Here is a 15,140-nt window from a genome sequence, read left to right on the forward strand (position 1 = left end):
CTCAGTCCGGAGCTGCCATTCCTCAGTCCGGAGCTGCCATTCCTCAGTCCGGAGCTGCCATTCCTCAGTCCGGAGCTGCCCCTTACCCTGGTGCTGCCCCTTACCCTGGTGCTGCCCCTTACCCTGGTGCTGCCCCTTACCCTGGTGCTGCCCCTGACCCTGGTGCTGCCCCTGACCCTGGTGCTGCCCCTGACCCTGGTGCTGCCCCTGACCCTGGTGCTGCCCCTGACCCTGGTGCTGCCCCTGACCCTGGTGCTGCCCCTGACCCTGGTACTGCCCCTGACCCTGGTACTGCCCCTGACCCTGGTACTGCCCCTGACCCTGGTACTGCCCCTGGTACTGCCCCTGACCCTGGTACTGCCCCTGACCCTGGTACTGCCCCTGACCCTGGTACTGCCCCTGACCCTGGTACTGCCCCTGACCCTGGTACTGCCCCTGACCCTGGTACTGCCCCTGACCCTGGTACTGCCCCTGACCCTGGTACTGCCCCTGACCCTGGTACTGCCCCTGACCCTGGTACTGCCCCTGACCCTGGTACTGCCCCTTAGTCCGGAGCTGCCCCTTAGTCCGGAACTGCCCCTTAATGCAATGGGGTTAATGTGGAGGGGGGTCATTTGGAGGAAGCCTAGGAGGTGGTTAGGGACTGTGGTGACGTGGGGACCACAACCAGAGCCGGAGCCGCCACCGTGGATGGAAGCCCACCCAGACCCTCCCCTAGACTGTGTAATGGTGCGCCCGGAGTTCGCACCTTAAGGGGGGGGTTATGTCACGCCCTGGCCTTAGTATTCTTTGTTTTCTTTATTATTTTAGTTAGGTCAGGGTGTGACATGGGGAATGTTTGTGTTTTGTTGGTTTTGGGTGTTTTTATGGTAAAGGGGTTGTTGGGTATAGTATATGGGTTTGTGTTGAGTACATGTGTCTAGTGTTGTCTATGTATGTTTAGTTGTCTAGGAGAGTCTATGGTTACCTGAATGAGTTCCCAATTAGAGACAGCTGATTTCGGTTGTCTCTGATTGGGAGCCTTATTTAGGGTAGCCATAGGCTCTCATTGGTTGTGAGTAGTTGTCTATGTCAGAACGTTTGTAGCCTGTGTGTGTGCACGACGGTTATTAGCTTCACGATCGTTTGTTTTGTTAGTTTGTATTAAGTGTTTCGTGTTTATTTTTCGTCATCTTTAAAATAAAAGAAGATGGCTTATTTTCCTAAAGCTGCGTTTTGGTCCATCAATCCGCCACACGATCGTGACACACACAGACACACATACACACAGACACACATACAGACACACGCACCTAAAACTCCTCTGAAAGACTGCCCTCCTGTAACGACTCCCACCGAAGGTGGCTCCTCTTCCTGTTCGGGTGGCGCTCGGCGGTCGTCGTCACCGGCCTACTAGCTGCTACTGACTTTTCCTCCCCCTCCCTTTTTGTTGATTATTGACACCTGTTTGTGTTTAGGGTGATTTGTGGGGCTTTATTACCCAGCAGCCCGGCCTGCTGGGTGTGCGGGATTGTTGTGTACAGTCTGTACATTCTTGTGTGTCAGGATACGTGTTTATTTGTGTTTCTCACTTTGTTTGTGGTGAAGCATTTGTTTTAGAGTAGCGTCGTGTTTTCACCCGTGTGGGGAATTACATTTGGAACGCTACTCTGAACTCTCTGTCTCCTGCGTTTGACTCCTTTCATCCACGACACCCCGGGCATTACACCTCCACATTTACATAATGGCATGTACGTCCATTATAAAAGACACACACACATATAAACTCAGACAGACACTAACACACTTAAACAGACCTTCCTCTACATATACATGCACCCAAAACCAGAAAGGGTAGTCCATTCTCCCCTAAACTGTACATCCACCACCTTCAAAGTGTATGTAGGAGATTGTGGTTGGGAGCTCAGGTGGTGTACATTACCTAGCCCTGCTGTCTAACCCATTGGAGAAGATGTTGAAAACATCTGCAATAGAATGTGTTCAGCAGACCAAAAGGTGGTGTGATCGATCTCTCTCACTCCCCGAGAAGTGCTTAAATTAGCCTTTTAAATGCAAGGCTGGTACCCTGGCCAATTATGCTAACAGTCTGGCCCATGTCGATGTGCACTCATGCGGAAGGGAAGGGAAGAGCTTTAATGTGCCGCACCACCAGGGTTGGATATGTTACTTTCTAAATGTAATCCATTACAGTTTCAGTCACCTGCCCAAAATTGTAGTCAGTAACATAATTTTGGGATTAGCAAATAGGAATCTGATTACTTTCATTTACTTTTAGATTACTTTCCCCTTAAGACGCAATAGAAGAAGACACAAAGGATCCATCAAATGCATTTGGTGATCTTATTATATATTTTTTTACAGGTAACTCTATCTACCCCCCCATATTTTTGCAGGTAACGTAACTGATTACAGTTGCAGTTTTTATGTAATCAGATAACATGTAACTAATTACATCTTGGCCAGGTCGCAGTTGTAAATGAGAACTTGTTCTCAACTAGCTTACCTGGTTAAATAAAGGTGAAATATATATATTTTGTTTAAATGTAATCAGTTACTGCTCAACTCTGCGCACCACATACTCAGAGCAGAGCATGCTGGATTGGGAGGGAGATTCGGCATGCTATGAGCCTATTGTGTGGCTGTAATAGCAATGACATGAATTCAAAGCAGGGGAATGTGGTAAAAAGAGATGGTCAACAGAGGCTGGCAGTATGACTCTGTAGGAAGAAAACGGCCATCATCTGCAGTGCATTTGGTCTTAGATTTGTATTACAGTTTTAAACTTTTGTGTTACATTAGTGCAGGTACTCACATACCTTTGCTTCTCTCAGGTAGTCTAATTCTTCATTTGAATATTCCTATAAGTATTATTTGCTAATGACACATGCATGACAGCAGTGTCAGAGGTCACACTATCTCTCTCAGATGATCCTGGCTCACTTCACAAAAAAAAACTAAAAACACAGTCACAGCAGTCCAATTAGAAGCCTGATCAGCTGCCTATCATTTAGTCATGCAACTCACAATCACAGTTGAAATGTCTGAAACCTTCCACTGTGATGTCTGCCGGAGCCCTACAGGGTCACTGACTGGACATTTGATAGAGTTGTGGTTGAGTTAAAAGTGCATGTTGTGTCTCTGTATTCCTCACAGCCATCGGAGCTGTGGGATTCACACACTGGGGTCAGAAACAACATGTTTCCCTTCATCTTTTCACTAAGTCCTTAACATTCACCTCTCTCTCCCTCCCTATCTCCCTCTAACCTCACTCTCTCTCTCTCTCTCTGTACATTACTCTCTCTGTGTGTGTCTCTTAGTCTGTCTTCGCATGGCAAAAAAAATCATAAATAGTATGACCTTATTTTAAGGTATATGACAAACTAAATTAACATAAACATTGTCTAAAATTGCAGACCGAAGTGATGCCAACCTCTTGCCCCCCCATCCTCTCTATCTCTATCTCACTCTTTCTCTTTCTGTCTGAGCTTTTTTCTACCTCTGAAATGTTCAATCCATCATTGCTCATGTAATATCACTGTTTATAAACATGTCTAATCCTTCTCTGAAAAAGAAAGGCTCCACCTATAAAGACATGTCCATCTGCTGTTTCTGCCTTACCTAAGCCATTCCTTGATTTGTTTTGACGCCAGTAAACAAGGAAGGCTTTACGGGCAACTGTATTGCACTGCAGGTTTGATTGAATAAAGCACTAGTTTTTTCTCAGCTCTCAAAGTGATATGAGCAGCTTGGACAGTTATCTAACAGCAACGGAAAATTAACATCCAGAGCCTTCATTCAGCGTGCTCTTTTGTCATCTCCCATTTTCTCCCAGAAAATGTGCTTTTAGTCTGCTGATAAGGCATGGCAGTTCAGTTCTCTTCCTTATGTAATGTATATAGAATAGAGAAAAGCTTATGTAAATTACATTTCAATTTCCATATTGCTCGTTGGGTGGACAGAGGCTGCTGTCTTTGTTGGTTTGGCTGCTTAGACGGCCCTGTCTGTGTAAAGCTACTGTACAGACAAGAAGTGGTTCTATTCTACCCTATTTGAGTAGGCTAATGCTCACCCATAGCGTAACGGGAAAATGAGCAGTGCTGGCGGATGACACTGCCATATTGAGATGGCTGTGACGGCCCCTGGGCCTTTGCTCTAACATGGGTCCTGGGTCAAGGAGATTTACATTTACATTTACATTTAAGTCATTTAGCAGACGCTCTTATCCAGAGCGACTTACAAATTGGTGCATTCACCTTATGACATCCAGTGGAACAGCCACTTTACAATAGTGCATCTAAATCTTTTAAGGGGGGGGGGGGGGGGCAGAAGGATTGCTTTATCCTAGGTATTCCTTGAAGAGGTGGGGTTTCAGGTGTCTCTGGAAGGTGGTGATTGACTCCGCTGTCCTGGCGTCGTGATCAGGCAAGGTTACATGGTACACTAACCAACACTACACCATTGCATAGGGCAACACTGAGACCAGTGCTCTGTAAAACCAGATGTGCCCCACAAATCTGCTCCACTTCCTACTTTATGTTCATTAACCACAGAATAGTGAACATTACTGTTCCCTCCCTGTGCAACACGGGGTACACCTTTCTGGTTTTCAAAACCACATTTTTCAAATAATCATCGCTGTTTAAGGTGTTATGTCAAACTGAATGTGGGATAAAAAAAAGTGTTTTATTCATTTTGTGTACAACTAATGATGTGTAAGAGACAACAAAAGGGGCGGATGAAAAAATGAAGTTAATGAGAGAGAGAGGGTGAGAGAGAAGGGAGATTGAAAGATGAAGAGATTGAGAAAGAAAGAGAAAAGAACAGGACATGGATTATAGAGTTAATGTGGGACAGAAAAGAGGGTGAAATAATGAAAGATAGAGAGGGACAGGCTACAATATATACAGACCTAATGAATTGGATTTGCCCAATCCCATGTCCATGTGTCTGGTTATAACAGGGTGTAGTTGCCCTACATTCAGCCAGATGCCATCAGCATTACAACACAGTAGCGAATCAGCACTGACGTAGGATACATACATGCACACACACACACACACACACACACACACACACACACACACACACACACACACACACACCACACACCACACACACAGACAAAACGCCGACAGGCTTTGATATGATACACACACATACTCACACACAATACACACACATACTCACGCGCGCGCGCACGCACGCACACACACACACTATGTGCTCATATATATTGATATGATAAGATAAGATGGCAATCGGTCAGACAACACATCCTTCAATATGGAGGAAACATTCAGAGCCATGCTGACAGAAATGTTGATTTAGGAATTGAGGAGCATGTTTGTCTGGTCCATAGATGCATTTCATATCTTATCTGATTAATTCAATGTGGGTAAATAAAGAATATATCAAAACACAGACCTTTATAGAACGCTGAGCGTAGCTCTTGTCATGTCTCATCATCTGGCTTAGTGATGGGCTTTGTGGCCTATCCTTACTCTAACATTGTAGCTTTTAGATTCATTTCATTCCATCAGCTTCAGACTGAATTAATCATTTTTTCCCATCTCACCCGTGGGCGTGGGTCCAAGCAGCCTCATCCCATTGTCAGAACACAAAGACTTTCTAACGAGCACTAACAGTCTGAAGTGACAACTGCCCCAGTTCTTATCAGACAGCCATTATTGCATGAGACAATCTGAGCCCAGCCAAGCATGGCAAATGAGCGTGGTTACTATTTCATTGGATCAATCTCAATCTGAGAGTTTGACAAGCAAATATGAATTACACATGAGAGAGCGAGAGAGCAAGAGAGCGAGAGAGTGAGAGAGCGAGAGAGAGAGAGAAAGAGAGAGAAAGAAGGGAGACAGAGTCAGAGTGAGAGAGAGAGAGAGAGAGAGAGAGAGAGAGAGAGAGAGAGAGAGAGAGAGAGAGAGAGAGAGAGAGAGAGAAGGGAGACAGAGCGAAGAGACAAAAAAGAGGGACAGAGAGAGAATAAACACTAAAACCCTTTCTTTCTATATATCAAACAAAACAAACAGCCTGATAACAACCCATCAACAACACTATACTATACTGTACTCCTGAGTGCACAGAGACAACACTCACCTACTCCAAGCTGCTCAGGGGGCAGGCACTCAAAGGCATAACTCCTCTATAGTCCACCAGCAACAATGTGAGAGAGCATAGGCAGGTGAGAGAGAGGGAATAGTCACTCTTCTCCACAGAAAACAAGAAAGATGGACAGTGTGGAGGAAATAATGAAATTAAACAGCAGTGTGTATTCAGCTCTACAGTTTCACTGCAGCACGCAGTATGATCACAGAGCTCTTTCCAACCACTCTGACGCTGAGCGCTTTGCCAGCCCCCTCTTCCCTCTCCTCCCCCTCTTCCCCCTCCCCCCCTCTTTTGCTCTCCCAATCCCTCACTCCCTAAATCCCGATTTCCCCCCCACCCCCATCACCCAACCTCCCGACCCAGAATGATAAGCCCCTTCAGATATTCCCAGCCACGAGCCCGGCACAGTCTCCACACACACACACATACACACACACACACACGTAACACACACACACACACACACAGACACGACATATACAGCTGTACTCATCTCAGCTCCCATGGATATAGCTACAATCATATATTTAAACACTCATCCATACGGTACACACATACTGTAACACACATACTGTAACACACATACTGTAACACACACACACACACACATACTGTAACACACATTCTGTAACACACATACTGTAACACACATACTGTAACACACATACACACACATACTGTAACACACATTCTGTAACACACATACTGTAACACACATACTGTAACACACATACTGTAATGCACATACACAGATGTAGAATGGCGAAATGGTCCACTGACCTGTGGTGTGTTGTTGGAGCAGTTGGGAATGTGAGGACACTCTCAGATGCTTGGTCTTCCCCAGCTCCTCCCCCAGTAGGTAATACCAGCCTTTGACCTCCTACAGAAGACAACACAACACGACAACAACCACACTGTTAGAGTCAGGAGGACAGAGGAAGGGAAGGGAACATGTGTATTTGCATTTGAAACAGAAAGAGAGCTGTCTGGGTTAGAGGCTATTCTGGCTGGGGGACTCACTCTAATATAGTAACGGTCATTGAAGTAAAAATATATATATATAAAGATAAAAACCTGGGTGTTATTTTAGATTCTGAACTCAATTTCGAATCACATTAGGAATGTGACCAAAATTGCTTTTTACCACCTAAGGAACATAGTCACGGTGCGGCCGTTTCTCTCTCAGGCTTTCAGAGAGACTCATCCATACTTTTATTACACGCGTGCTTGACTACTGTAATGCTCTCCTGTCTGGTCTACCCAAGAACGCCATTGATCAACTGCAAAACATACAAAATGCTGCAGCAAGGGTACTGACCAAGACCAGACAGAGAGCACATTACACTGGTTTTAAGGTTTCTGCACTGGCTGCCTGTGAGTTTTAGAATTCATTTGAAGATTCTGGTTTTTAAATCAATCCACGATTGTGCACCCCAATACATGTCAAACATGATTTTAAGTTACGTACCCAGTAGGTCTCTCAGGTCCTCTGGCACTGGCCTTTTAACTATCCCAAAGCATTTTACTACCACGGAGTTCAGGGATTTTGGAGGGAACTGAATTATTCAATTTATTGTCAAAAAATGTTTTTTTAATTGTTTTGTTTTATGCACTCATATATACATTTTCAAATTGTATCAGGTATTTTTTTAAATATTTTGTGTTAAAATAAATATATGTGTCTCGTTTCCATAAAAACAGAAGGTATATTTGAATAAATGACTGCATTAACATAAAGGGGAGGAACATGGCTGCAACCACCAAACACCTGCTCTGTCTACCCTACCAGCACTCCCCTGCTCTGTCTACCCTACCAGCACTCCCCTGCTCTATCTACCCTACCAGCACTCCCCTGCTCTATCTACCCTACCAGCACTCCCCTGCTCTATCTACTCTACCAGCACTCCCCTGCTCTATCTACCCTACCAGCACTCCCCTGCTCTATCTACCCTACCAGCACTCCCCTGCTCTATCTACTCTACCAGCACTCCCCTGCTCTATCTACCCTACCAGCACTCCCCTGCTCTATCTACCCTACCAGCACTCCCCTGCTCTATCTACCCTACCAGCACTCCCCTGCTCTATCTACCCTACCAGCACTCCCCTGCTCTATCTACTCTACCAGCACTCCCCTGCTCTATCTACCCTACCAGCACTCCCCTGCTCTGTCTACCCTACCAGCACTCCCCTGCTCTGTCTACCATACCAGCACTCCCCTGCTCTGTCTACCCTACCAGCACTCCCCTGCTCTATCTACCCTACCAGCACTCTCCTGCTCTATCTACCCTACCAGCACTCTCCTGCTCTGTCTACACTACCAGCACTCCCCTGCTCTGTCTACCCTACCAGCACTCCCCTGCTCTGTCTACCCTACCAGCACTCCCCTTCTCTGTCTACACTACCAGCACTCCCCTGCTCTGTCTACCCTACCAGCACTCCCCTGCTCTGTCTACCCTACCTGCACTCCCCTGCTCTGTCTACCCTACCAGCACTCCCCTGCTCTGTCTACCCTACCAGCTCTCCCCTGCTCTGTCTACCCTACCAGCACTCCCCTGCTCTGTCTACCCTACCAGCACTCCCCTGCTCTGTCAACCCTACCAGCACTCCCCTGCTCTGTCTACCCTACCAGCACTCCCCTGCTCTGTCTACCCTACCAGCACTCCCCTGCTCTGTCTACCCTACCAGCACTCCCCTGCTCTGTCTACCCTACCAGCACTCCCCTGCTCTGTCTACCCTACCAGCACTCCCCTGCTCTATCTACCCTACCAGCACTCCCCTGCTCTGTCTACCCTACCAGCACTCCCCTGCTCTATCCACCCTACCAGCACTCCCCTGCTCTGTCCACCCTAACAGCACTCCCCTGCTCTGTCTACCCGATCAGCACTCCCCTGCTCTATCTACCCTACCAGCACTCCCCTGCTCTGTCTACTCTACCAGCACTCCCCTGCTCTGTCTACCCTACCAGCACTCCCCTGCTCTGTCTACCCTACCTGCACTCCCCTGCTCTGTCTACCCTACCAGCACTCCCCTGCTCTGTCTACCCTACCAGCACTCCCCTGCTCTGTCTACCCTACCAGCACTCCCCTGCTCTGTCTACCCTACCTGCACTCCCCTGCTCTGTCTACCCTACCAGCACTCCCCTGCTCTGTCTACCCTACCAGCACTCCCCTGCTCTGTCTACCCTACCAGCACTCCCCTGCTCTGTCTACCCTACCAGCACTCCCCTGCTCTGTCTACCCTACCAGCACTCCCCTGCTCTGTCTACCCTACCAGCACTCCCCTGCTCTATCCACCCTACCAGCACTCCCCTGCTCTGTCCACTCTACCAGCACTCCCCTGCTCTGTCTACCCGATCAGCACTCCCCTGCTCTATCTACCCTACCAGCACTCCCCTGCTCTGTCTACCCTACCAGCACTCCCCTGCTCTGTCTACCCTACCAGCACTCCCCTGCTCTGTCTACCCTACCAGCACTCCCCTGCTCTATCTACCCTACCAGCACTCCCCTGCTCTGTCTACACTACCAGCACTCCCCTGCTCTGTCTACCCTACCAGCACTCTCCTGCTCTGTCTACCCTACCAGCACTCTCCTGCTCTGTCTACCCTACCAGCACTCCCCTTCTCTGTCTACACTACCAGCACTCCCCTGCTCTGTCTACCCTACCAGCACTCCCCTGCTCTGTCTACCCTACCAGCACTCCCCTGCTCTGTCTACCCTACCAGCACTCCCCTGCTCTGTCAACCATACCAGCACTCCCCTGCTCTATCTACCCTACCAGCACTCCCCTGCTCTGTCTACCCTACCAGCACTCCCCTGCTCTGTCAACCCTACCAGCACTCCCCTGCTAGGTCTACCCTACCAGCACTCCCCTGCTCTATCCACCCTACCAGCACTCCCCTGCTCTGTCCACCCTACCAGCACTCCCCTGCTCTGTCTACCCTACCAGCACTCCCCTGCTCTGTCTACCCAATCAGCACTCCCCTGCTCTATCTACCCTACCAGCACTCCCCTGCTCTATCTACCCTACCAGCACTCCCCTGCTCTATCTACCCTACCAGCACTCCCCTGCTCTGTCTACCATACCAGCACTCCCCTGCTCTGTCTACCCTACCAGCACTCCCCTGCTCTATCTACTCTACCAGCACTCCCCTGCTCTGTCTACACTACCAGCACTCCCCTGCTCTGTCTACCCTACCAGCACTCTCCTGCTCTGTCTACCCTACCAGCACTCTCCTGCTCTGTCTACCCTACCAGCACTCCCCTGCTCTGTCTACACTACCAGCACTCCCCTGCTCTGTCTACCCTACCAGCACTCCCCTGCTCTGTCTACCCTACCAGCACTCCCCTGCTCTGTCTACCCTACCAGCACTCCCCTGCTCTGTCAACCATACCAGCACTCCCCTGCTCTGTCAACCATACCAGCACTCCCCTGCTCTATCTACCCTACCAGCACTCCCCTGCTCTGTATACCCTACCAGCACTCCCCTGCTCTGTCAACCCTACCAGCACTCCCCTGCTCTGTCTACCCTACCAGCACTCCCCTGCTCTATCCACCCTACCAGCACTCCCCTGCTCAGTCTACCCTACCAGCACTCCCCTGCTCTGTCTACCCTACCAGCACTCCCCTGCTCTGTCTACCCTACCAGCACTCCCCTGCTCTGTCTACCCAATCAGCACTCCCCTGCTCTATCTACCCTACCAGCACTCCCCTGCTCTATCTACCCTACCAGCACTCCCCTGCTCTATCTACCCTACCAGCACTCCCCTGCTCTGTCTACCCTACCAGCACTCCCCTGCTCTGTCTACCCTACCAGCACTCCCCTGCTCTGTCTACCCTACCAGCACTCCCCTGCTCTGTCTACCCTACCAGCACTCTCCTGCTCTGTCTACCCTACCAGCACTCCCCTGCTCTATCCACCCTACCAGCACTCCCCTGCTCTGTCTACCCTACCAGCACTCCCCTGCTTTGTCTACCCTACCAGCACTCCCCTGCTCTATCTACCCTACCAGCACTCCCCTGCTCTGTCTACCCTACCAGCACTTCCCTGCTCTGTCTACCCTACCAGCACTCCCCTGCTCTGTCTACCCTTCCAGCACTCCCCTGCTCTGTGTACCCTTCCAGCACTCCCCTGCTCTGTCTACCCTACCAGCACTCCCCTGCTCTGTCTACCCTACCAGCACTCCCCTGCTCTGTCTACCCTACCAGCACTCCCCTACTCTGTCTACCCTACCAGCACTCCCCTACTCTGTCTACACTACCAGCCCCCCCCTACTCTGTCTACCCTACCAGCACTCCCCTACTCTGTCTACCCCACCAGCACTCCACTGCTCTGTCTACCCTACCAGCACTCACCTGCTCTGTCTACCCTACCAGCACTCCCCTGCTCCGTCTACCCTACCAGCACTCCCCTGCTCTGTCTACCCTACCAGCACTCCCCTGCTCTATCTACCCTACCAGCACTCCCCTGCTCTGTCTACCCTACCAGCACTCCCCTGCTCTGTCTACACTACCAGCACTCCCCTGCTCTGTCTACCCTACCAGCACTCTCCTGCTCTGTCTACCCTACCAGCACTCTCCTGCTCTGTCTACCCTACCAGCACTCCCCTTCTCTGTCTACACTACCAGCACTCCCCTGCTCTGTCTACCCTACCAGCACTCCCCTGCTCTGTCTACCCTACCAGCACTCCCCTGCTCTGTCTACCCTACCAGCACTCCCCTGCTCTGTCAACCATACCAGCACTCCCCTGCTCTATCTACCCTACCAGCACTCCCCTGCTCTGTCTACCCTACCAGCACTCCCCTGCTCTGTCAACCCTACCAGCACTCCCCTGCTAGGTCTACCCTACCAGCACTCCCCTGCTCTATCCACCCTACCAGCACTCCCCTGCTCTGTCCACCCTAACTGCACTCCCCTGCTCTGTCTACCCTACCAGCACTCCCCTGCTCTGTCTACCCAATCAGCACTCCCCTGCTCTATCTACCCTACCAGCACTCCCCTGCTCTATCTACCCTACCAGCACTCCCCTGCTCTATCTACCCTACCAGCACTCCCCTGCTCTGTCTACCCTACCAGCACTCCCCTGCTCTGTCTACCCTACCAGCACTCCCCTGCTCTATCTACCCTACCAGCACTCCCCTGCTCTGTCTACACTACCAGCACTCCCCTGCTCTGTCTACCCTACCAGCACTCTCCTGCTCTTTCTACCCTACCAGCACTCTCCTGCTCTGTCTACCCTACCAGCCCTCCCCTGCTCTGTCTACACTACCAGCACTCCCCTGCTCTGTCTACCCTACCAGCACTCCCCTGCTCTGTCTACCCTACCAGCACTCCCCTGCTCTGTCTACCCTACCAGCACTCCCCTGCTCTGTCAACCATACCAGCACTCCCCTGCTCTGTCAACCATACCAGCACTCCCCTGCTCTATCTACCCTACCAGCACTCCCCTGCTCTGTATACCCTACCAGCACTCCCCTGCTCTGTCAACCCTACCAGCACTCCCCTGCTCTGTCTACCCTACCAGCACTCCCCTGCTCTATCCACCCTACCAGCACTCCCCTGCTCTGTCTACCCTACCAGCACTCCCCTGCTCTGTCTACCCTACCAGCACTCCCCTGCTCTGTCTACCCTACCAGCACTCCCCTGCTCTGTCTACCCAATCAGCACTCCCCTGCTCTATCTACCCTACCAGCACTCCCCTGCTCTATCTACCCTACCAGCACTCCCCTGCTCTATCTACCCTACCAGCACCCCCCTGCTCTATCTACCCTACCAGCACTCCCCTGCTCTGTCTACCCTACCAGCACTCCCCTGCTCTGTCTACCCTACCAGCACTCCCCTGCTCTGTCTACCCTACCAGCACTCCCCTGCTCTGTCTACCCTACCAGCACTCTCCTGCTCTGTCTACCCTACCAGCACTCCCCTGCTCTATCCACCCTACCAGCACTCCCCTGCTCTGTCTACCCTACCAGCACTCCCCTGCTTTGTCTACCCTACCAGCACTCCCCTGCTCTATCTACCCTACCAGCACTCCCCTGCTCTGTCTACCCTACCAGCACTTCCCTGCTCTGTCTACCCTACCAGCACTCCCCTGCTCTGTCTACCCTTCCAGCACTCCCCTGCTCTGTGTACCCTTCCAGCACTCCCCTGCTCTGTCTACCCTACCAGCACTCCCCTGCTCTATCTACCCTACCAGCACTCCCCTGCTCTGTCTACCCTACCAGCACTCCCCTGCTCTGTCTACCCTACCAGCACTCCCCTACTCTGTCTACACTACCAGCCCCCCCCTACTCTGTCTACCCTACCAGCACTCCCCTACTCTGTCTACCCCACCAGCACTCCACTGCTCTGTCTACCCTACCAGCACTCACCTGCTCTGTCTACCCTACCAGCACTCCCTGCTCTGTCTACACTACCAGCACTCCCCTGCTCTGTCTACACTACCAGCACCCTACCAAATGATACGGACATATTCAATCTCTCCCTATCCCAGTCTGCTGTCCCCACTTGCTTCAAGATGTCCAACTGGTCACATTCAGGACATAACGTTGTAAGGACTGTGCTTGTGCAAAATGTTGCTGTAAAAAAACAGTGTGTCCAGCTCAAACGCTGACTATTGCGTCAATTGAAACTAGATGTTCTAAATGAGCGTTTGAGCGTGCGCTGCAGGGACCACTGTAGAATTATCACACCCGTGTGTTGGTACGTGTGTTGGTACGTGTATTGGTACGTGTGTTGGTACGTGTGTTGGTACGTGTGTTGGTACGTGTGTTGGTACGTGTATTGGTACGTGTGTTGGTACGTGTGTTGGTACGTGTATTGGTACGTGTGTTGGTACGTGTATTGGTACGTGTATTGGTACGTGTGTTGGTACGTGTGTTGGTACGTGTATTGGTACGTGTGTTGGTACGTGTATTGGTACGTGTGTTGGTTCGTGTGTTGGTACGTGTATTGGTACGTGTGTTGGTACGTGTATTGGTACGTGTGTTGGTACGTGTGTTGGTACGTGTGTTGGTACGTGTATTGGTACGTGTGTTGGTACGTGTATTGGTACATGTGTTGGTACGTGTGTTGGTACGTGTATTGGTACGTGTGTTGGTACGTGTATTGGTACGTGTGTTGGTACGTGTATTGGTACGTGTGTTGGTACGTGTATTGGTACGTGTGTTGGTACGTGTGTTGGTACGTGTGTTGGTACGTGTATTGGTACGTGTGTTGGTACGTGTGTTGGTACGTGTGTTGGTACGTGTGTTGGTACGTGTGTTGGTACGTGTGTTGGTACGTGTATTGGTACGTGTATTGGTACGTGTGTTGGTACGTGTGTTGGTACGTGTGTTGGTACGTGTATTGGTACGTGTATTGGTACGTGTATTGGTACGTGTGTTGGTACGTGTGTTGGTACGTGTATTGGTACGTGTATTGGTACGTGTGTTGGTACGTGTGTTGGTACGTGTGTTGGTACGTGTGTTGGTACGTGTATTGGTACGTGTATTGGTACGTGTATTGGTACGTGTGTTGGTACGTGTATTGGTACGTGTATTGGTACGTGTGTTGGTACATGTCAAAGTCTTAAAATCATGGGAATCGGTTAATAATGTTCTTTTACATTCTGGAGATTTTTTTCCAGTCCCACAAGAAAAGGAACAAAGCGCATTTGCAAAGCCTTCACTGTCACTCAGTAACTTGTTCTAGTGTCTGCCTGCCTGCCAGCTGAAAATCTGTGTGTTGTCTAACTGCCCCTCCCCCTCCTGCTGAATCATAGTCTACTGTGGCCTACTGATGTTACAAATGTGATTCAGGGAGAGATTTTTAATTAGAGAAGAATGGATGAACCATTTCAACACTACTTAAGGACACTATAGTTGTCACGTTTCACATGGGATTTATTAACTACAAAAAGGTAAGACGTGTTTTTATTTAAATTCAGGTGCCGCTCTGCACAAACAACTAATGTTTCTGTTCAGAACTAAAAAATTGAAAGATAATTTCGGTTCCAACCCCCAGTTTAACATTTCATTACAAA

General features: G+C 50.0%; 1 protein-coding gene across 3 annotated transcripts in view; it reads right to left on the reverse strand.

Annotated features, from left to right (window-relative positions):
• The window catches only part of LOC129864126 (regulator of G-protein signaling 3-like), a 271,563-nt gene that overhangs the window by 218,573 nt on the left and 37,850 nt on the right, over positions 1-15,140 (reverse strand). The window contains exon 7 of one of the 3 annotated variants that reach the window (XM_055936752.1): positions 6,901-7,000. In XM_055936752.1, coding sequence (XP_055792727.1) covers positions 6,901-7,000 — 100 coding nt within the window. Of the gene's footprint in view, positions 1-5,424; positions 5,511-6,111; positions 6,346-6,900; positions 7,001-15,140 lie in introns of those variants that run through there. The other 2 variants (XM_055936755.1, XM_055936756.1) reach the window with 2 other exon arrangements.

Source organism: Salvelinus fontinalis, chromosome 10, assembly GCF_029448725.1.
Source record: "Salvelinus fontinalis isolate EN_2023a chromosome 10, ASM2944872v1, whole genome shotgun sequence".
Lineage (NCBI taxonomy): Eukaryota > Metazoa > Chordata > Actinopteri > Salmoniformes > Salmonidae > Salvelinus > Salvelinus fontinalis.